Source organism: Carcharhinus amblyrhynchos, chromosome X (assembly GCF_965287045.1).
Source record: "Carcharhinus amblyrhynchos chromosome X, sCarAmb.v2.hapA, whole genome shotgun sequence".
NCBI classification, from domain to species: Eukaryota; Metazoa; Chordata; class Chondrichthyes; order Carcharhiniformes; family Carcharhinidae; genus Carcharhinus; species Carcharhinus amblyrhynchos.
Window position 1 is genome coordinate 2,699,831 of NC_137359.1, and position 24,598 is coordinate 2,724,428.

At 44.2% G+C, this 24,598-nt stretch overlaps 1 protein-coding gene across 1 annotated transcript; it reads right to left on the reverse strand.

The window, feature by feature from the left end:
* Positions 1–14,575: 14,575 nt before the first annotated feature.
* On the reverse strand, positions 14,576–21,259 carry LOC145361899 (putative G-protein coupled receptor 139). Its single transcript, XM_080217887.1, has 2 exons — positions 21,085–21,259; positions 14,576–15,477 (listed from the first exon to the last, which is right to left on the reverse strand). The coding sequence occupies exons 1-2, from the start codon at positions 21,257–21,259 to the stop codon at positions 14,576–14,578; spliced, it is 1,077 nt and encodes a 358-aa protein (XP_080074013.1).
* Between the last annotated feature and the right edge of the window lie 3,339 nt (positions 21,260–24,598).

The window sequence follows — 24,598 nt, forward strand, 5'->3', positions numbered from 1 at the left end:
ACTCAGAGGGTGGTGAGTGAGTGGAATCGACTGCCATCGGTGGTGGTAGAGGCGAACTTGCTGGGGTCTTTTAAAAGACGTCTGGATGAGTATATGGGATCTAATGGGATTGGGGTCCATAGATAGGTCTATGGCTTAGTAGGTATAGATGTGATCGGCGCAACTTGTGTGCCGAAGGGCCTGTTTGTGCCGTAGTGTTGTATGTTCTGTGTTCATTCAGAGTAACGGGCGTGCACCAAATCCTCAGAAAAGCATTTCACCCAGGACGCCCCCCTCCAATATCATCATCAACCTCACCTCAACACCCAGCAAAATTAAGAGGCAACGTAGCATGGCTAATCCACCTAAAGTGCACATCCTTTGAGTGAGGGGGGAAAAGGACCACCTGGAGGAAACCCGTGCAGAAGCAGGAAGGATGTGCAAACTCCACACAGGCAGTTACCCAAGGGCTGAATTGAGCCAGGGTCTTTGTGCTGTGGGGCAACTGTGCTACGGGCTGTAACACCATTAATGTCCAAACATCCCACTGGGTTCCTTCCGTCTCCCGAAATGGAAATCCGCCTATTTTCGGCGAGTTGTCAGCACTCCCATTGAGCCTCTTTGGCATCAGACGCGGTCTGCAGCCTTCCCACATTCTGAATTGGGAGTTCAGTGTGCTCAGCGTGTGGGGTTACTTCCTCCTGCATTGCGATCAGTTCAATAACTTTGACTGCCTGTGCTGCACAGTCCAGAGCTTGGGTGCAATTGGTCAACCCTGCTAATTGATGTGGAGAGCAAACAGCTGAAGGTCGCTTATCCTTAACATGTATGGAAAAAACGTCAGCAACAACTTCACCAATTACACACAAAAACAAAGCAACAATATGAATAATATGAATCTTTGGAATTCTCTGCCCATTGAAGCAGTGGAGGCTACCTCGTTAGATGTGTTTAAGTCACAGGTAGATAGATTTCTGACCAATAAAGGGATTAAGGGTTCTGGGGAGCAGGCGGGTAAGTGGAACTGAACCACTATCAGATCAGCCATCATCTTATTGAATGGCGGGGCAGGCTCGAGGGGCCAGCTGGTCTACTCCTGCTCCTATTTCTTATGTTCTTTTGTGTTTTTATTTCAATTGCTTACTGTTATATGAACGGCACAATATCCGATGTCTCAAAACATTAAAGTTTTGCAGTTTCATTTGCGATGAAGCTTTGTTGTTAACAGAATTATTTAATTATCTGCGAGTTTGAAAAGGGTGGATTATAAGGTGTTGAATAAACTTCATTAAATTATCACTCTTTTAATTAAACCTGACAATCACTCGGTCCGAGAATCACTTCTCTTTAACAGTCTCTTATTTTAAAATATTTAACTCAGTAACCTGTTCCAGAATTTTCATTTTCCTTCTGCCAGCTTTGTCAACAATAAATCATTGGAGCAGACAAGGATGCCCATAACCTCTGACCCAAATCCTTATGGATACTGTGTGACACACACAGACACACAGAGACACACACACACAGACACACACACACGTCCAGGCAATATGGAAGTCCTGGTGCATGGAAATGCGCTCCAAGTACAAACTTCTGTTTCTGTGATTTCAATCTGTCGGGATTGATACACGGTCTTGAATCACCTCAAAGAAAAACCCAAATTTGGGTACTTGCCGCGATCAGTAGGTAGATAGGAAGGTTTATTTTTTTACACAATTTTATTCTGCTCTTGTTGCAGTGAATATAAGCATCAGACTTTCTTCAGGTGGATTTTTTTCTGCAAATGTCTTTCAATAAAAACGGGAAAGAGTGCATGGACAATTTAGGAGTCAGCACTCATTGTCCTGTGTTACAGGGCATGGTTGGCGAGGCCAAGACTTTATTCCTTGGAACGTAGGAAAATGAGGTGACCTTATTGCGATTAATAAAATCATGACGGGCATAGATAGGATGGAAACAGGGAAGGGGAATTGAAAATAACAGGGCACAGGTAAAAGGTGAAAGGGGAAAGAATTAAAGGAGGCCTAACAGGCAACTTCTGCACACAGAGGGTGATGTTTATGTGGAATCAGATGGCCAAACAACTGGTTGAGGCAGGTAGGACAACAACAATTCTTTTTAAATGAATATGTAAATTAATGGAAAAGATTAGAGGGATGTGGGCGAGCCGTGGGCAACTGGGACTGGCTGGGAGGACACCATGGTCAGCATGGAAATGTTGGGTTGAAGGGCCTGATTCCACACTGTATTGCTCTCTGACTGCAGATATGCAATGCACAGAAATTTAAAGGAAGATATTTGATGTTTTGCAATATTGTCATGGCATACAGTTAATTCCATCAAACAAACGTTTATATATAACAAAGTGGATTTGCAGTGTTTGTAATAAGTTTCAGCTGAAGCCATTTGAGATTTTGATCCTTATTTTAAGCAGAGTTGGTTCTCGCAAGTTTATGAGTCTCTTTTATGCAATGTTGATGATGAGAAGTCTCTTAACATTACAGTACAGGAAACAGGCCATTCGACCCTCCAAAAAGAGGGCCTTGGAGTGAAGACTTGGAGTGAAATGAGTTCTACATTTGGAGTGGGAATTATGCAACACAGCTATTTCAAATGCTTTAGTAAAATGTACCCCTCATGACGACGTCTGCAAGCCTCCTGTGAACTGATGTGAGCGATCTATCTGATAGGTATTGCAGAATCCAGTGCAGGCTGAAAAGTTGGGATCATCTTCCACCGCTGATGGGACATCACACCTTTGTCTTGGCTTCTTAAAATAAAAGAAGTTATTTAAATGTTGCAACATTGATGCAGAGATCATGAGCGAAGAGTCAGCAACATGCACAATCTGCAATGGACATGACGAACACTGGCCACCCTTCCCCTTACCATATTTAAATCATTTACAGAAATCTCAATCAAACAACGAAATCTTTGTTAATTTATACATATTAAGATACTCCTCATTAATCATTTGGAATTACATTTGACAGGAGACATTGACAAAGGCAGTGATCGCTTATCAGAAATAGACACAGAAACAGCATACCTTTATAATAGCAGGGAAACCTTTTGATCTCTGTGCTTTGACACTAAAACTGCTGTTTCAAAGCTAGACCTTGGGCATTCCCAATCTACCCCATCACAAGTGGTCAAGGCTAGAGTGAACCTGCGTCGTGGTGGTACCTGCTGAAAGCTGAAGACTGATGCTCCAAATGGGAGCTGTCTCTCGATTTTTCAACTCAGTGAAATTGGCATCAAGTTCGACTGTTTTTCGTTGTCCATGAATTTCCACCGCTAATTGGGAAGTTATGGGCCAAAGTTTCAACAACCCTCTCAACCTCCTGCTCCTTATTTTACATCTATGCCATCTGGTCACAACTGTTGTGTCAATCCCAGACCCTGGACAGGTACAAGGATGGTGCTGAACAAGGTCATAGAACATAGAACATAGAACATTATAGCACAGAACAGGCCCTTCGGCCCACGATGTTGCGCCGACCAGTTTTTTTTTTAAAAAACACTGACCCACTAATCTAAACCAATCCCTTTTCGTCCATAAACCTATCCACAGATCTCTTAAACGCCCCCAAACTAGGCGCATTTACAACCGCAGCAGGCAGGGCATTCCCATCCCTCACCACCCTCTGGGAAAAGAACCTACCCCTGACATCCGTCCTATAACTACCCCCCCCCCTTAATTTAAAGCCATGCCCCCTCGTGCTCGCTTTCTCCTCAGGGATCAGATTTACTCTTCAATTGCACCAATTATCCCAATTTTCCGAGGCAGAATTAGACATCGGATTGCACAAACTTCCAAACCAGGACCAGGAAAACTTTACTTAATTTATCTGATTGTAATTTGAAACCCGCACTCCTAGCGATCTTTATTCAAACATAATGCTGGTGATTAGAATTCATTCAATGTATTTACCGCATGATTGTTCATGAATCAATAAATATTATGTCAGCCATGTGTCTGTGTTGGATGTTTTCAGTTATCATTATTCCAGAATGCCATCTGGATACGTGGAACAATTCAGTGATTGCAAAAGCAAATTGGGTCTAACTTTATCACACAATCAGACTTGAATGTTCCCCTGCTTCTGGACTCAGTGATATTGTCAGTATGATTCCTGATGCAGAAGCATTGCATGAATATCAGTTGAGGTTAGAAAGGAGCATTAAATTTTTCAGACAAATCAGTCCATGCAAGCCGCTGCCAGTGCGATCAAAATTGTTGTCTCCAATTATCTGTCGTTTGCAATAATTAGGGAAAGAATTTTTTAAATCTTTGGAAAACGTATATTTGTGAGTTGGAAATTTAAACACTTAGTTCCATGCAGTCTGTTGTGATGAAGTTCTTCCAACAAATCACAGGAGACTCTGCTACAGGTTACAATAGTTTATGGTTAATTCAAGCAGAGATGGAACGGCCCCAGAGCAGTTGAGGAGGGGCCCCTCTGACACATCCCAGGTCTCACTGATTGGTTCACACTGATGTCGCTCTGAGAAGTAAATGTTCCAATACAAAGGGCAGGCTTTGATCAAATGTTGGAGTCTCCCCATTGGTTGGCGGTCTCAAATTGTAGCCCCTTTTGGTTACACATCCAGGGGTGTGGGAGCTCGAGGGGGTGAGGATGGTGTGGGGGAAGGTAATGTCTGAATTCTGTTTGGCTGTGTCCAACGATAGCAAGAGTGATACGCTCACTTATTGGTTCATGTGTCTATCTGAATTCGTGATTGGCAGGCTCATTTCGTTGACAAAATTGCCAGGAGTCTCCTCATGTGTGGAGTTATCAATTGATCACTCTCCTTGGACGCCTTCCCTTTAGATCTTAGAACGGAATCATCTGATTGGTTGGGAAAATATCAATCCATCTGCGAGCTTCCTGATTGGGCCGGGTTCTCTTTGTATCATCAGAGAAAGTTGGTTGATTGGCTCATCCTGTTGTCAGGGCAGAGTCCAGGATAGACAAATGCTTCATTCTGCCAGCGCGACGGTCCAGTGATTAGTGAAGACTGCACTGAAGCAAAGCTTGATTGTTAATGATTGGCTGAGGTGGCAGCTTTTCATGAATTTGGATGACTTGCATTACTGCTTGTTTAGAATGATAAGAAGCTGATACATCCTGGTTGGCAACAGAATATAAGAACATAGAACATAAGAAATAGGAGCAGGAGTAGGCCATCTAGCCCTTCGAGCCTGCCCCGCCATTCAATAAGATCATGGCTGATCTGTCGCTGCTCAGTTCCACTTTCCCGCCCTCTCCCCATAACCCTTCATCCCCTCTCTTATCAAAAACCCATGAACCCGCGTCTAAAATATTTAGCGAGGCAGCCTCCACCACTTCAACGGGCAGAGAATTCCAGAGATTCACCACCCTTTGAGTGAAGAAGTTCCTCCTCAACTCCGTTCTAAACCGCCCCCCTTTTAACTTGAGGCTGTGCCCCCTAGTCCTACTGTCTTTTTCTGAGCGGGAAAGTCTCTCCACCTGTCTCACCAATCTGTCAGCCAGCCTGTGTTTGGCAGACATGGCTGTCAGGCTGAGAGCAATCTGATTACCTGTGGCAATGTTGAGTCACTGGGAAGGCCTTTCTGAAAGCCTGAAGTGGTTGACAGTCAGAAGACAAATCATTTCAATTGGTGGAGGGGGATCACCAATAATCAGCTGTGTCTCCTGATTGGCTGAGAAGAGAAGTGTGACGCTGTCAGATGATATATTTTTTCGCTAATTCAATCATTGATGTGATTGGATATTTCACTGTGATCCTGATCCGTTCTCTGAACTTGGGCTGAGTCACCACATAAATCAATGTGTTTGTGCAGCAATTAAAGTTTCGCAACATAACTGCAACATGTCTAAATATATATTCAGAATGTGTGTAATAGCTTGGATACTTTCCTGTAATTTTATTATATAAAAAATGCATTACATCTCCCAACCACAGGAGAATAAAGCAGCCGGATATGCTGAAGAGTAGTATTATAGACTTCTTCCTGCTCTCCAGCTCTGGGTCACGGCAGCTTTCCCCCTGAATCTGACCCCTCAGTCCCTTCCGGACTCGACTGATCACTAAAATGTGTCTCACTGTCAGAGCGTTGATGAATGGAATTAAAACAAATGGTGCCAATGGATTTAAAACTTTTTGAAACCAAGAATAAGCCAACCATCTGTGGTCTGTATAATAACTCCTTTTTACAACACAGAACCATGGCACATTTTCGATGATCTGACCATGTTCGACTGTAAAGTATGTGGGTATGTTTTTCAAACAGAATAAGATGCCAGTTGTTGCTAGAACCACAGTTGCAGTTTTCCCAGTACAATATTTTTCTTTCATCTTCTGGCAACAAATGGCCACAAATCGGTCAAATGAGAAAGTGGTGGTGAACCAGACAGAACAATCAATGGCTGTAAAAATCATTCTATTCAGAACGGTGCACACAGGGGTGATGTCCAGGAAAGTCGTTCCAAAATAAAAATGAACCATCCTCCAAAGTACGACATTAGAGATTACGAGCAACAGATCCGCCATCGCCATAGCTGTCAGGTAGCGAGTGGTGCAGGTGGAGAGGCCACACTTTCCCTGGATTAAGATCACAATCGCCAGCAAATTAACTGCAATAGAGAGATAGCAATGTAAACTGGTCATTGACTGCTCACTCATTCTACCTATGGAGAGGAAGGACAAGATTCTGTCATGGAAGTAACTCAGTGAGGACTGTTTCCAAATTAGAAATAGGGTTCGATTGGGGTAAAGGGTTTTTATGGTTGAGAGTCATCAATTTACCAATCAATTAAAATAGCAACACAGTTTAACAAAAATATCTTATTTTAAAACCTGCAGTCGAGTTCATTCCTCAAAGTGTGGAATTGGGAATCAAAAACACAACCATGTGTTTCATTCTGTCACAGTGCTCTCAGAGTTTAAATGCCAGTTACTCTTTGACATTTTGTTTATGATGGAGCCGTTCAATTGTAAATTGAGTCATTGAGACAATTCACTTTCCACTCACCAACAAACATATTCAGTCCACAGTGAATCATTTCCCCTTGCAAAATCGATCAGATTGTGGAAGCACAGGGACAGCTCCATTGAATGTAGATATCACTGAGCAGGAAACAATAATTTCCTTATAGAATAGTCCACTCCAGTCAGTGTCTCACACTCAGGACATTTCTACATTGGCACATATTCCTGGTATACATGTTCACTGGAGTCAGTATTTCCTTTCTGGAGAGTGACCCAGACTCAGGGCATTTCGACACTGACAGATCCTGGTATACATGTTGGCTGGAGTCAGAATTTCCTTTCTAGTGAGCGACCAACACTATTCTACACTGACAGATAATCCCAATTTCAATGATTACTGGAATCAGCATTTCCACTCATGTTTCTGATCCACACTCAGTACAACTCTACACTGACAGATGCTCTTGTTATACATGTTCACTGGAGATATTTTTCCACTCGGGTTAGTTATTCACACTATACAATTCCACAATGACAGATATTCGGGTATATTTGTTCACTGGAGTCAGCTTTCCCGTTCTGGTTGTGAGTCAGTGTAAAATCACTCTGTATGATTTTACACTGACTCCGAAGAACAACGTATTTCAATGAGTTTGCTGTAACTCAAGGCTGGTTGAACATTACAGAATAACCCATTAAATGTCCAATCTGTTACAATTCAATATATTTCCTCATCATGATCTAATACAACACAAAATGTTTCCACATCTCAATCTCATGCAACATTTTGTGATTCCTGATCTCAATCTAATACAGCACAATAGCACTGGACAGAAAAAAATGGTTCAGCACAGCCAAGGAGGGCCAAAAGGCCCATTTCTGTGCTGCAATCTTCTATATTTCTGTGGTTCTATCTCATCATAATACAAAACAATAAGATTCCACATCTCAATCTCAATCACCAATATAATATCATTCTGCATCTCAATCTAATTCAACAACATAATGTGATTCCACATCTAATCCGAATGCAACACAATAAGACTTCACATCACAACTGAACGCATCACTATAATATGATGCCACATCTCAACCTAATGCATGAACGCACCATGATTCCACATCTCAATTTCATACAGTTTTTGCTTTGTAAGCATTGAATAGTGGGGGAATAGTGAAAAGCCACCGCGGTAATTCAATTGACCCAATGACTGGAATGATATGGTTGACCAGATGTTTGTATATCGGTGACAATCAGTTACCTCACAGAGTGAAATATTTGCTCAGTTCACACACTGTATCAGACAGCTACCATTGATATAATTACTTACCAGGAACTCCAAAAACACCCAGGAATGAATAGAATATTTGCTTCGCCTTTTCAAATAGAAGTCCCATTTTCTGTGTGGTGTCTTTTTGAACTGCAAGGAATTTCTATATTAACTCTGAGGTAATGAAATCCCCTTAATATATTCCCTGGGTATCCTCTGGGATCCAGGCGTTACACAATCACTCAACTTGTTTTCTTATCTTTAAATGACCAACACATGACACATGACAACATTGGATTATTCTGGGGAATATGCATGTTTCTGAACTCGAATTGCTGTGTTTCAAAGACCAGGCAGTATTGATAACATTAATTAACTAATAAAGACACAGAGTGCATTTTGCCATCAATGGCGCTATCATCTCAAACATCAAATCTCTAACTGTCAAGTTGCTCCAATATTATCCTTCACCTGGCTGTGACCAATCAATAATTCAACTTCCAAGAGAGAGTTTATTTCTCAGGGCTGTTCTGCACTATCCTGGGATATGTTTACTCTGTTTAACTGTGACAACAAGTTGAAAAATACAGCTTTCTGTCTGTGATCCGTCATTGCAGGAATCGAATAATAAAGTATCTGTGTTTCAACAGCACAATATGATGTGATTTCTCATGCCAGTCTAATACAGTGCAATATAATTCCACATCGCCACCTGATAAAACATACTTTCCCACATTGTAATTTAATTCAACAATACAATCTTTTGCACATCTCAATATAATGCGTCAGAATATAATTTCAAATCTCAACTTAATGTTACGCACAGTATGATTCCACCTCTAATACAACACAATATGTTCCCATCTCTCAATCTTATCCAACACAATGTGCTCCAACATTGAAATCTAATTCAATAACACAATGTTTTTCCACAAGTCAATCTGATACATCATAATATTATTCGACACTTCAATCGAATAAAACCTCAGAATCTGATTCCACGTCTTAATCCAATAAAACAATACCTTACAATTCCATATCTCAATATAATGCAGCAACATTTCAATCAAATACAGCACAAAATGGTTCCATGTCTCAATCTCATAGAACAACATAATATGACTCCACATCTCAATCTGATAGAACAGCACAATATGATACTGCAGCTCAATGTAATACAAAACACATCATGATTGTGCATTTCAATCTAATACATCACAAAACGGTCATGTACCTCAATCTAACAAAACACAATATGATTCCACATCTCAGTCCAATACAACGGCACAATATGGTTGCACATCTCAATCTAATTCAATACAAAATGTTTGCACATCTCAGTATAATTCAACACAGTTCTGTTTCTTAACCTACCACAACACAACATGTTTCCACATCTCAATCTTTTTTAACAACACAATATCATGCCACATCTCAATCTAATGCAACATGGCAATATGATTCCACATCTCAATCCAAAAGACCAACTCAATATGATTCCAGGTCTCAGACTAATACAACACAATTTGTTCCAATATTTCAATTTATTTCTACAACACAACATAATTCCACATCACAGTCTGATACAACACAATATATTTCCTCATCATGATCTAATACAGCACAATATGATTCCACATCACAATCTAATAAGAACATAAGAAACAGGAGCGGGAGTCGGCCATCTAGCCCTTCGAGCCTGCCCCGCCATTCAATAAGATCATGGCTGATCTGAAGTGGATCAGTTCCACTTTCCCGCTTTCTCCCCATAACCCTTAATTCCCTTGTCTATCAGAAACCTATCTCCCTGTGACTTAAATATATTTAGTGAGGCAGCCTCCACCACTTCAACGGGCAGTGAATTCCAGAGATTCGCCACCCTTAGAGTGAAAAAGTTCCTCCTCAACTCCGTTCTAAACTGCCCCCTCTCCCTTATCTTGAGGCTGTGCCCTCTAGTCCTGCTGTCCATTCTGAGCGGAAAGAATCTCTCTACCTCTACCCTATCCATCCCCTTCATTATCTCACACGTATCTGTAAGATCCCCCCTCATCCTTCTAAACTCCTATGAGTACAGACCCAGTCTATTTAGTCTCTCTTCATAGGCCAGCCCCCTCATCTCTGGTATCAGCCTCGTGAACCTCATCTGCACTCCCTCCAAGGCCAATATATCGTTCCGCAAGTGCGACGACCAAAACTGCACACAGTACTCCAGCTGTTGACTAGAATTTTGTCTGAATTCTCTTTACTGGGGCACAATGCTTTTGAAATCATTGCGAATTTAGACATGTGTATCAAAAATATTCGTGAACAGAATTTTGATAATGCCATAAACATGGCTACAAAAATAGACAGTCAAGCATTTCTGAACAATAAAAGCCCCTGTGCATTACTCGTTATATGTTCCAATCAGCATTTCATCTTCAATGCTGCTGTTACAATCTTGTGAAGAATCTATACATTTTGTTTTGATTTTGTTGAAAATGTTTTCTTTCAATCAGTCATTGAGTCTCACTCAGTCTGTCAGTCGGCTTCACTCAGTCAGTCAGTCAGCCTCAGTCTGTCAGTCAGCCGGCCTCACTCTGTCTGTCAGTCGGCCTCAATCGGACAATCAGTGGGCATTGTTCGTTCGTCAGTTGTTCTCACTTGGTCAGTCAGTCAGACCTCACTTGGTCCATCAGTCTGCCTCGCTCAGACACTCATCATCTCTGGATGAGTCATGGTTAGTAAGGGGCACGGTTAGTAAGTGTGCAGATGACACTATGATTGGTGGCAGAAAAGACAGTCAAGAAAGTTCTCCCCAATTACAAAGGATCTTGACCAATTGGGCTGACGAATGGCAGATGGAGTTTAAGTAAAATAAATGTGAGGTGATGCATTTTGGTAGATTGAACCAGGGCAGGACTTACTCAGTTAATGGTAGGGCATTGGGGAGTGTTACAGAACAAAGAGACCTGGGTGTACATGTTCATAGCTCCTTGAAAGTGGAGTCACAGGTGGACAGAGTGGTGAAGAAGGCATTCAGCATGCTTGGTTTCATCGGTCAGAACTTTGAAGACAGGAGTTGCGATGTCTTGTCGAAGTTGTACAAGACCACACTTGGAATACTGTGTGCAATTCTGGTCCCCCTATTATCGAAAGGATATGATTAAACTAGAAAGAGTGCAGAAAAGATTTACTAGGATGCTACCAGGACTTGATGGATTGAGTTATAAGGAGAGGCTGGATAGACTGGGACATTTTTTTCTCTGGAGTGTAGGAGGCTGAGGGGTGATTTTATAGAGATCTATAAAATAATGAAAGACACAGATCAGCGAGATAGTCAATATCTTTTCCCAAGGGTAGGGGAGTCTAAAACTGGAGGGTATAGGTTTAAGGTGAGAGGGGAGAGATACAAAAGTGTCCACAGGGGCATTTTTTATTCACACAGAGAGTGGTGAGTGTCTGGAACAAGCTGCCAGAGGGTATAGTGGAGACCGGTACAATTTGCCTTTTAAAAAGCATTTAGTTAATTCCATGCTTACGATGGGTATCGAGGGATATGGGCCAAATGTGGGGAGTTGGGACCAGCTTAGAGATTTAAAAAAAAAGGGGCAGCATGGACAAGTTGGGCCGAAGGGCCTGTTTCCATGCTGTAAACCTCTTTGACTCTATGACTCGATGTGTCAGCTGACCTCACAGGGTCAGTCAGCTGACCTCACAGGGTCAGTGAGTCGGCCTCGCTCTGTCAGTCGGTCAGCCTTAGTCGGGCAGTCAACCCACCTGACCAGGTCAGTCTGGCCGGGTCAGTCAGTCGGCATCGCTTGGCCAATATGTTGGCCTGTCTGGTTCAGTCAGTTGGCTGACCCTGTCCGTCTGGTCAGCTTTGCTTGTTCAGACATTGGCCCTCGATCACTCGGTCAGTTTCCCATCACTGGGTCACTCCCTTGGTCTCGCTCAGTCAGTCAGTCACCTCACTCAGTCGGCCCCACTCTGTCGGTGAGTCAGCCTCACTCGGTCACTCAGTTGGTTTCACTCATCCCTTCAGTTGGCCTCAATTGGCCAGCCAGTCACTCTGGCTCGCTCAGTCAGTGAGTAGGGCCTCGCCCTGTCAGACTCTCAACCTTGGCCAGTCACTCACCCAACCTCACTGGGTCAATCAGTCGGCCTCGCTCGTTCAGCCCCTCGGCCCCGCTCGCTCACTCATTTGGCCTCATTTGGACAGTCGGTTGGCCTCGCCCGGCCCGTCCTTCACTCAGTCAGCCTCACTCGGGCACTCAGTCAGCTGCACTCAGTCAGTTGACCACACTCAGTGATTCCCTCAGCCTCCCTCGTCCATCCAGATTGTCTCACTCAGTCAGACCTCATTGTTCAGTCAGTCGGCCCAGCTCGCTCAGTCAGCCAGCATTTCTCCCTCACTCATTTGGCCGTAATTGGTCAGTCAGCCTCGCTGGGTCAGTCAGTCGGCCTTGCTGTGTCAGTCATAGAAATCATAGAATCCCTACCGTGCAGAAAGAGGCCATTCGGCCCATTGATTCTGCACCGACGACAATCCCACCCAGGTCCTATCCCCATATCACTACATGTTTTACCCACTAATCCCTCTAACCTACACATCTCAGGTCAGTAAGGGACAATTTAGCATGGCCAATCCACCCTAACCCACGCATCTTTGGGACACTAAGGGACAATTTAGCATGGCCAATCCACCTAACCTACACATCTTTGGGACACTGAGGGACAATTTAGCATGGCCAATCAACGTAACCTACACATCTTTGGACACTAAGGGACAATTTACCATGGCCAATCCACCTAACCTGCACATCTTTGGACACTAAGTGACAATTTATCCAGGCCAATCTACCTAACCAGTACATCTTTGGACAGGAAGGGGCAATTTAGCATGGCCAATCCACCTAATCTACACATCTTTGGACACTAAGGGACAATTTAGCATGGCCAATCCACCTCACCTGCACACCTTTGGACACTAAGGGGCAATTTAGCATGGCCAATCCACCCCAACCTGCACATCTTTGGACACTAAGGGACAATTTAGCATGGCCAATCCACCCTAACCTGCACATCTTTGGACACTAAGGGGCAATTTAGCATGGCCAATCCACCGAACCTGCACATCTTTGGACACTAAGTGACAATTTATCATGGCCAATCCACCTAACCTGCACATCTTTGGACACTAAGTGACAATTTAACCTGGCCAATCTACCTAACCAGTACATCTTTGGACACTAAGGGGCAATTTAGCATGGCCAATCCACCCTAACCTGCACATCTTTGGACACAAAAGGGCAAATTAGCATGGCCAATCCACCGAACCTACACATCTTTGGACACTAAGTGACCAGTTAGCGTGGCCAATCTACCTAACCACTCACCTTTCGTACTGCGGGAGGAAACTGGAGTACCCGGAGGAAACCCATGCAGACACAAGGAGAATGTGCAAACTTCTCACAGGCAGTGACCCAAGGCAGGGTTCGACCCTCAGCCCCTCGAGCTGTGAAGCAGCAGTGCTAACCCACTGTGCTACCGTGCCACCCATGAGTCATTGGGTCCCCCTTGTTGAGGCAGTCAGCCTCACTCAGTCAATCAGACAGCCTCACTTAGTCAGCCTGTGACCCTTCGTTCAGTCAGTTGGTCGGCCTTCCTTGGTCAGTCAGCCAGACAGACAGACATGCTCAGTCAGCCAGTCGACCCCACCCACTCAGCCTGTTGGCCTCGAATGGCATGTCACTCAGTCTCACTCGGTCAATCGGTTGGCTTCACTCAGTCAGCCTCACTCAGTCAGTCGTCATTGTGCATTCCGTCAGTCAGCCTCGGTATGTCCGTCACCCGGCCTCGTTCCTTCAGTCGGTCAGGCTCACTCGGTCAGTCAGTTGGTCTCACTCCGTCGGTCAGTCGGCCATGTTTGCTCAGCCAGTTGGCCTTGGTCAGTCAGTCAGAAGACCTCGCCAAGTCAGTTGGCTTCACTCAGTTGGCCTCGATCAGCGTTGCTGGATCAGTCAGTCAGCCTCGTTCCCTCAGTCAGTGAGACCCAGTTAGTCAGTCGGTCACACTCACCCATTCAAACAGTCGCTCTCCCTCGGTCAGTCAGTCAGCCTCACTCAGCCATTTAGAAGGCTTTATTTGCTGAGTCGGTTGGCCTCACTCGGTCAGTCAGTCAATTTCTGTCACGTTTGATACAAGAGCCATAATCATAGACCAGTGTAGCCACAAGTTGGAGAGCAGGTCAGCTTTGCCATGTATCGTGTGTCCAATCAATGTGAGGGTGGATTATAAGTTTGGGTGGTTTAAGTGCCCAATCAGAAGAAAGAGAGAGAGAGACATCATGTATACAGGGTTTCCCATCAGGGTTTAATGAATTGAATAATTGCTGAAAAGGGAAATTTCAGCACATTTTTCAACTGCTGCCTGAACTGAGTCTGTGTCACGGCATAAATCCCAGTGTTTGTACAACAACTCAGGAGCTGCAGCATGAAACCCAATTCCATAACAAAATAATCTAACCAGACAGACTTATACCCCAAATAATACATCCTGCTCCATATTGAATATAACATAAATATTGACCATAACACAATGAAATTGGCTGAGATAACAAACAGTAAAATTATGCATTTCCTTCGACTTTCCATCTCTGGGTCTCTGGAGTTCTCCCAACTGTTGTGAGCCCGGAGTCTCCTGCGGGCTCTGCTGCTCACTAAAATGTGTCTGACGGTGAGAACATTGAGCAGCAAAATCAGGACAAATGGGAGACACGGGTTTCGGATGTTGTGGAGGAACTGGATTGCTGACCAAGCTGGAGAGAACAAAACTGCCCACGTGTAATTACAAAACCAGGGGTCATTCATCAGCAAATATTCACCTGACAACATAAAATACCAGTAAATGTTCTTTAAACAGCTCAAGACAGTCACTGTTCCCAGAACCACAGCCGCCGATTTCTCGCTGCAATATTTACTTTTCAGCTTGGGGCAGCAAATGGCCACAAATCGATCAAAGGTGAAAGTGACGGTGAACCAGACAGAACAGTCAGTGGCGGAATAAAGCAGGACGGCGTGGATATTACACACGAGCATGGACTTCAGGTAATAAAATTGTTCATCAAAGACAATGGGAATGTGTCTCATTAACAAGTCGAGGATAACGACCAGTAGATCCCCCACTGACATGGCCACCAGGTAACGAGTGACACACTTGGAGAGACCGCAGTTTCTGGTCCTCAGGGTCACAATTGTGATTATGTTCACTGTGAGCAAGAAAAATTAAGAATGAAATTATACTTTAGCCAGGGAAGCAATTACCTGTTTGAGTGAGGTAAGGACACCCTCTTACACACACACGCACACACGCACAGAAACACACAATAACTCATATCTAGATACGGGGGCACAGAAACATGTTCACACCCATGCTCACACAAACTCAACACCCTCACACAGACACACAAACTAACACTGATACTATAACTCACAAACAGGTATGGACAGACAGATACGGCCGCACACAAACACGTTCACACACATTATCACACTGACACTCTCACACACTTACCACGGACAGTATTAGTGAGAGGCAACATGGTTTTGTGAAGGGGAGGCCGTGTCTCACCAACTTGATCGAGTTATTCGAGGAAGCGACGGAGATGGTTGATGAGGGTAGGGCAGTGGATGTTGTCTACATGGACTTCAGTAAGGACTTTGACAAGAACACTCAGGGCAGATTGGTGCAGAAGGTGAAATCGCTTGGGATCCGAGGTGATACAAAAATGGCTCGGTCAAAGAAGACAGAAGGTAGCAGTGGAAGAGTACTGTTCTGAATGTGGGGTTGAGAGAAGTGGTGTTCCTCAGGGATCAGTGCTGGGACCTTTGCTGTTTGTAATGCGTATAAATGATTTGGAGGAAAATTTAACTGGATGAATGAGTAAGTTCGCAAACGACACAAAGGTTGGTGGATTTGCGGATAGCGATGAGGACCATCAGAGGATACAGCTGGATATAGATCAGTTGCAGACGTGGGTGGAGAGAAGGCATTTAATCCAAACAAATGTGAGGTAAAGCATTTTGGAAGGTCTAATACAGATAGGAAATATACAGGAAATGGTAGGACCCTTAAGATATTGATAGGCAAAAGGATCTGGGTGTATAGGTACACAGGTCACTGTAGAAAGTAGTCAAGAAGGCATACGGCATACTTGCCTACCTTGACCAAGGCATTGAGTTTAATAATTGGCAAGTCATGTTGTCGCTTTACAGAACCTGAGTTAGGCTGCACTTGGAGTAGAGTGTTCAATTCTGGTCACCACACTACCAGTAGGATTGGAGGTTTTGGAGAGTGTGCAGAAAAGATTAATCAGGATGGTGTCCTGGTATGGAGGGCATTGGCTATGAGGAGAGATTGGAGAAACTTGGTTTGTTCTCACTGGAATGGTGGAGTTTGAGGGGCGACCTGATAGAAGTCTACAGGATTATGGGAGGCATGGACATTCAGGGCCACCGACATTTCTTCCCATCAGGACCATCGACATGACTCCCCCAGCATGTACCCCAACGTTACTCCCATGAGGACTGTTCACCAGGACCCTGTCATTACCCTCCCCATCAGGACCATCGAGGTCACTCCCCCCATCAGGACTCACGACCTTCCTCCCACATCAGGAGTCCTGACAGTTACCAATCTGCATCCCTGATATTACTCCCCATCAGTACCCCAGTAATTGCCTCCCCATCAGGAACGTCAACATTACTCCCCGCCACAGCCCAAGTCTTCATTTCTCATTCAGGAACCCCTGAGATTCCTCCTCCATCAAGATCCAAGAAATTACTCCCCCCATCAGGTCTGAGAAAGTACACCTCGATCAGGATCCCTGACATCGCACCCCCGTGAGCACCCCCGACATTAGATCCCCATCAGGACCCACACATTATCATGTGCCCTCATCAGGGCTCCGAGATTGTCACCCCAATCAGAACCCCAAACTTTAATTCCCCGTTCAGTACCCCCAACATCACTCCCCATCAGTACCCCCAACATCACTCCCCATCAGTACCCCAACATCACTCCCCATCAGTACCCCAACATCACTCCCCTCAGTACCCCCAACATCACTCCCCATCAGTACCCCCAACATTACTCCCCATCAGTACCCCCAACATCACTCCCCATCAGTAGCCCCAACATTACTCCCCATCAGTACCCCCAACATCACTCCCCATCAGTACCCCCAACATCATTCCCCATCAGTACCCCCAACATCACTCCCCATCAGTACCCCCAACATCACTCCCCATCAGTACCCCCAACATCACTCCCCATCAGTACCCCCAACATCACTCCCCTTCAGGATCCCCAACATTACTCCCCCTTCAGGATCCCCAACATTACTCCCCCTTCAGGATCCCCAACATTACTCCCCCTTCAGGACTACCGAAATTACTCCCCCATCAGGAAGCCTGACATTAGTCTCCCAATCAGGTCACAGGCCCTACTCCCCCGTCTGATCTGCTGTCATGCCCCCCCTGTTATGATCCCCGACACTAATCCCCATTAGAACCCAGGACATTACTCCTCCATCAGAACCCCCGACATTACTCCCACATCAGGAAATGTGGCATTGCTCTCCCATCAGGAACCACAACGTTTTTCCCCTCTCAGTACCCATGTCATTCCTCCCCCATCAGGACCTCCAGCATTGATTTCCCAATCAGGGTTGACAGTGCTGTTTGTTTTGCCGTTGTTTTGTCCGGTGCTTCGATCGGTGCCAGTTGGTCTGTCCAGTTTCATTTCTTTGTTGGGACTTTGCGGCGATTGTTACAGCTGAGTGGCTTGCTGGGCCACGTCAGAGGGTCGGTGAGAGTCAACCAAATTGCTGTGGTCTGGAGTCACATGTAGGCTAGACCAGAGAAGGACGGCAGATTTCCTTCCCTAAAGGGCATTGGTGAACCGGATGTCTTTTTTTTCTGCCAATCAACAATGGTTTCATGGTCATCACTAGACTCTGAGTTCCAGTTTTTATTTTATTATTGAATTCAAATTTGGCAGGGCTCAAACCCAGGTCTCCAGAACATTATCTGGGCGCTAACCACCTGGAACCAGCAAAGGTTCATCACATTTCACGTGGCAAATCCTTTTGTAAATTCCTGATGGTTCAGTAGATCCTTCCATCTAGTTAAATATACCTATTCAGGGCTGGATGGCGTACTCCTGCTCCTATTTCTTATGTTCTTATGTTCTTATAGGTCTGGTCATATAGCTGTGGAACACTCCAAGCAGTTGGACTGTGCCATTGCACCCATCGCTAACGGTTATGCAGAAAAATCTCTTTGATCAAAAGTCCATCAGGAAGTGTCTGCCTATAACATCGTTAAGGAACTGCTGGGAAAGGATACTTTCCTGAGCAGACAGTAAAATCCATTTGACAGAACCTGTCATCACCAAAACTGGCTGTCTTGACTAGACAAGACTGTGCAATCCTTCCCGAGTCTCACCTCCTCCACACTGGCTATCCTGGGAAACAGAATGCTACCCGTCCCTTCCCAAACCTGCCTTACCAAGAAGATTGGCAGTTATTTATGTTCAGGTTGACACCGAGCAGATCTCTCTGTTCGATGGGTTATTCCTGGGATCCAGCACCCAGTAAACCATCAACAACTGAAGGAGGGTCATCAACTCGCTGAAAGGTGCCTGAAATATGCTGGTTTTCTAACCCAGGACTGTGTGTGAGGGATACATTAAAGCTTGGGGCAGCCGCACAGAGGCACAGTGGGGAAAGTTCACTGTCCAAGAGTTCTCACTCAAAACTCACAGAGCGGCTGGAAGCAGTGTTGTAGCCATTCGACTGAACGTCTAACAGTGAATGTACATCGGAAATAACAAGTGTGGTAACTGTGTGGAGGAATGTCTGACTGGATCATCTTGTGTGGAAATAATGAACCGACTGCATCTTCTTCCCTGTTCGATTTGAAAGGTTTTAACATAGAACATAGAACACTACAGCACAAACAGACCCTTCCGCCCGCAAGTTGTGACCATCACATCTATACCTACCAAGCCATAGACCTATCTATAACCCCCAATCCCATTAGATACCATATACTCATCCAGAAGTCTTTTAAAAGACCCCAGCGAGTTCGCCTCCACCACCACCGACGGCAGCCGATTCCATTCACTCACCACCCTCTGAGTGAAAAACTTACCCCTAACATCTCCTCTGTACCTGCTCCCCAGCACCTTAAACCTGTGTCCTCTCGTAGTAACCATTTCAGCCCTGGGAAATAGCCTCCGAGAATCCACCCATTTTTTGATTTACTTTTACAAACTTTATCAGGAAAGGAAAATGTGTACAAAGTTTCTCAGATACTAATCAGTTTCTGAAAATACTGAAAACTTCTCAGGTAGCTGGGCTGGTTAGCTCATGTGGTTAGAGTGCGGTGCTAATAACGCCAAGATCATGGGTTCAATCCTCATACTGGCTAGGTGTGTTTGCCTGTGTGTGTGGCTTTGGGAGTCTTTTTGTCAGTACAGGCTGAGTTGCTTTACATCCTTCTGTACAGTCATGGTGCAGCTTTTCTCCTGGGGCGACACGGTAGCACAGTGGATAGCACTGCTGCTTCACAGCTCCAGGGACCTGGGTTTGATTCCCGGCTCGGGTCACTGTCTGTGTGGAGATTGCATATTGCCCTTGTTTCTGTGTGGGTTTCCTCTGAGAGTTCTAGTTTCTTCCCACAGTCCAAAGCTGTGTGGGTTAGGTTGATTAGCCATGCTAAAATTGCCTCTTAGTGTCCTGAGATGTGTAGATTAGTGGGTGGGATATGGAGGTAGGGCCTGGGAGGGATTGTGGTTGGTGCAGACTCAATGGGCTGAATGGGCCTCTTTCTTCACTGTAGGGTTCGATGATACTTCAATGATCTCTGTTAAATATTTAATCCAGTTAAAATGTTGAAGTTTGCTATCTCCGTAATTAAGATAAAGTCTTTATCTGCTAGCCAATAAGCATTGTTTAATTGATCTATTTTCCTGACATTATTAAAGTTAGGCACAGCTTGGCAGGTATTTTGCAACAATGCCATATTATGTGTGTTGTGCGAAGAATATGTTTTACTCTTTCCAGCTATCTACTGGCCTGTAAAAAGTTCATTGCAAAGTCATTGTTGGTCATGACATTAATCCACGATGTCTGTGATGATGCCAAGTTGGCACAGCTCAGTTCTAACCGCTTGGCAGAGGTCGTCAGTTCCAGTTGGAGTGATGCAATGGCAAGAATTTTTCTCTCTCTCTCTCACACTCTCAGTGTCAACAAATCAAAGAAGATAGTCATTGACTTCAGGAAGCATAGTGGAGGGCATGTACCTGTCTACATCACTAGAGGTGAAATGGACACGAATTTCACACATTAAAGTTTCCAAATCACCAACAAACTGTCCTGGTTCCTCCACGATGACACTATAGTAAGAAAGCCCAACAAGCCCTCTGCTTTCTCAGGGGGCTAAGGAAATTTGGTTTTTCCACTATGACTCTCACCAACTTTTACTAATGCACGTAGAAAGCGTTATTTGTGTTTGTACCACAGCTTGGCATGGCTTCCACTCTGTCCAAGACTGCAGGAAACTACAAAGGGTCATGAGGAATGGAATGAAAGATGGATTTTAAATACAATAGCTGATGTAGAGACTGACTGGGGAAGCAAATCGGAGCAAAGACGAGCAAATGGAACATCAGATACACTGAAACATTCATCAGTAGGGTTAGTGACTGAATACAGATATTTTAAAGAAACAACAACTAAGGCCAAGTGCGTAAGACCAGTAATAATATTAAACAGGGTGAATTGAATTAATAACTGGACAGATAAACTTACCAGGGACACCAACAATAGCCAAGATTGGGTAGTAAACCCCTTGACTAACCCAGAGAATACATTCAATACGAGATACTAATGATATTCGATCTAGAGAAAGCCAGTAAAAACCCTCGGTTAAACCCCTGTCAATTATTGAAATATTCCTGTCTATTGTTCCCAGTTTCTGATCCATTGCTGCAAAGTTCCAGTCCGTTGTTTGCAGATTCTGATCTTTTTCTCCCTCTGTCTGCGGTCGCTGATTCTACTAGTGACGGATTTGACGGTCCCACTGACTGTGTGGGATAACATATTGAATGGAATCACTTATTAATAGACGAGGGAAACCCTCCAGTGACAGGAAGCGGATCCACGGAGACTGACATTAATCACACTCGCTGAACAAACAGCTTTAGTTAACGTCTTTCAATCCAACCACCTTTTATCTGACAAAAGGTGTGGAATATTTAAACAGTCTGGGTGATGGTGAGGGTTAGGATTGGTGCCATGCCCAGCTGCCTGCTCAAATTTGACTCTGTCAGTGCAGAGAACATCTTCATTTTCCTGGGGATGTTTTTGTCGTTCATGAGTCTCTCATCTTAGTTACAGTATCAGGTTCCATCTCAATCCAATAATCATCAAACCAGGAGGCAGCCCTCTGATATCTGTTTCAGAACACAGTGAGTGCAGAGATATCGCTGACATTGACATTAGGCGAGACTGAGTCACTGAGCAGTATGTTGGTTGGAGTTCAGGAGAATGAGGGTGATCCCTTTAGGCCAGCCCAGGGCAACACCCTGGTGAATCACCTCTACACGCTTTCTTCTCCAACCACATCCTTCCTACCGTGCGCTGACCAGACTGTAGAGAGTACTCCAACTCTGATCAAAACAACGTTTCACACAAAAACCTATAAACTTCTAACCAGCCAAGACAGGGTCAAAGCAAGAAGGATGTTCCCTATGGTTCTGTTTCTGATGCACAATGTTTGTAGAGGGCTGTATTATGTATCTGTGTCTGGATGTGTGTGAATGCATGATTCACTCCTCATCTGGACTTGCATATTGTATGTGAAAGTCCTGCTCTATCTCGGGCACAGTACATGAGTGTCACTGTTGCCGTTCATCAATCAGTCTTTGATCAATTCTGTGAGTGCATGATTCACTCTTTCCAGCTCTGCATCTGGTACAATGTGTGAGTATGAGATTTATTGTGTGTCTGTCAGACCATAACACTGTGATTATTCAGTCCGCATTGGTCTGTCGGGGGCACAGTCTGAGTGTAGAACCGGTTTGGATGTGAAAGCCTCTGACAAGATGTGTGAATATATTTATCACTTGTTATCGTTGTGTCTTTGATACTTTTATCACCCATTTCTTACAAGCATATCAAAGGAGACTCAGAACAGGGCAGGAGCACTTTCCTTTTTAAGCATATGCAGGGAGAACAGTTCTTCAGAGATTCCGCTGCAGCAGGCTCTGCATCTTTCAGTGAAGCCCACCTCCCCACTGCACCCCCCAGCCCACCCCGATAATTATATCATGCTGCACACGCACACGGGAGTGAAATTTCCATCTTAAAAACATCCAAAACAGGCGCATCTTGCATTCATTTCAATTAACGTTGTCTCTGTTATAAATACTTCCAGATTAACTTGCTCTGCCCGTGACCACTTGTGTCTGACTCCAGATCTTTCGTTAACACCACAAAAAGAGTTGCCTTGTACTGTTCCTGCAGTTTGGAAATTCTGTTGAATGTAAGGTGCTAACCTTTGTAATAGAAAGAGAAGGTGACTTTTGGGAACAAGGTAATCTGTAATCATGTTCTATTATTTTCTTATTAATTATTCATTCTCAAACCTCACTATGCAATCATATTAAACCTCAGACTTTGTTACTTTTATTCCTCACAACCCATTTATTTGACTGGATATATATCAATGTATCTATATATCTCTATATATCTCTCGGTGTCTGCCCATATCCATGAGTGTATGATTCACTCTGTATTGTCTCGAGTCAGCAACACTGTCACAATCTGATTCAGCACAATATATTTGCTCATCATGATCTGCTACAACACAATATGATTCCACATCTCAATCAAATACAACACAATATGATTCCACATCTTAATCTAATACAACAAAATTTGATTCCGCATCACAATCTAATACAACACAATATGATTCCACATCTCAATCTAATACAGCAATGTAATATGTTACACGCTAAATGCAGTGCATCAGCACAAACCCCTAAAGAATCTCAAAAAATCAGGACCCTCTAAGAGATTGAATAAATTACATGAAGGAGTTAAGGGCTGTGATCGCATAAAGATAAGTAGAATGGTACATTTTAAAAACAATATAAGAGACAACAACAAAATATAATTTCTCCACACAGTGGTGCAGATCAGTCTGGGTTCCAAGAGTAGGAATGACAAAAACGAGCATGCAGGCACGGTGAGACATTAAGTGAGGTAGTATTATGTGGGTAGCACTGATACCTCACAGAGCCAGGGAGCTGGGTTCATTCCCAGCCTCGGTTCATTGTCTGTGTGGATTTTGTGCATTCTCCCCGTGTTTGTGTGAGTGTCCTCCGGGTGCTCCGCTTTGCACCCATAGTCCAAAGGTTTGCAGATTGTGTGGATTGGTCATATTAAACTGCCGCTTGGTATCTAAAGTAGCTTTGGTGGATTTGCCGTGGTGAGTGCACGGTTTATGGTGATAGGGTGGGTGGTGAGCCTGGGTAAAATCCTCTTTAGGAAATTTGATGAAGCTTCGACGAGCTGAATGGTCTCTTTATGAACTGTGGCCAATCGATCGTTCCAATGTTAGCATTTACTCTGTGGGAAATTGAATATAGACGGAGGAAGGTTGCTCTTCAGTTGTACTGTGTACTGGTCAGCACTTAATGGAGCAGTGTGTTCAACATTGGACTCTTCATTTAAGGAAATGTGTAAATCCGTTTGAAGCATTTCAGACAAGTGTTGAAGACCAGAAAGGTTAGTAAGTCTCGGTAACAACGATAAAACATCTCGCCTGCCTCCACTTCCAACACGGTAATGGCATGTTTAGATAGATTCCTGGCAAGCAAGGTAATGATATGTTGTCGGACGCAGGCGAAATATAAATTTGAGATTATTTTCAGCACAGCCACCATGTTATTAAATGGCGGAGCAGGTTAGAGGTGTTGAATGGACTGCGTCGGTTCCTTAGCTCCTCAATCGATATCGCTGTAAGATTCTGTAAAGAAATAGCGATTGCTACAGACACTCCAATGAGTCCATGCAATCCAACTGCAGTAGATTCTTGTGCCTTTATTCAGGAGTCATTTAATGCCTATTTTCTGACAAAACTGCTCCCCCTCAAGGTGGGGTGCCCCCCCACCAACCCCACACCTTCGTTCATCGTGTTCCAGCCGAATTTTCCGATACCTCAAAAATTCTGGTCTCTCGCTCAAATTTTGACAGCCCTCCCTCAATACTCACTTCCCTCAGTCCTGCTGGCCTGTCGAACAAACCACCCCCAACC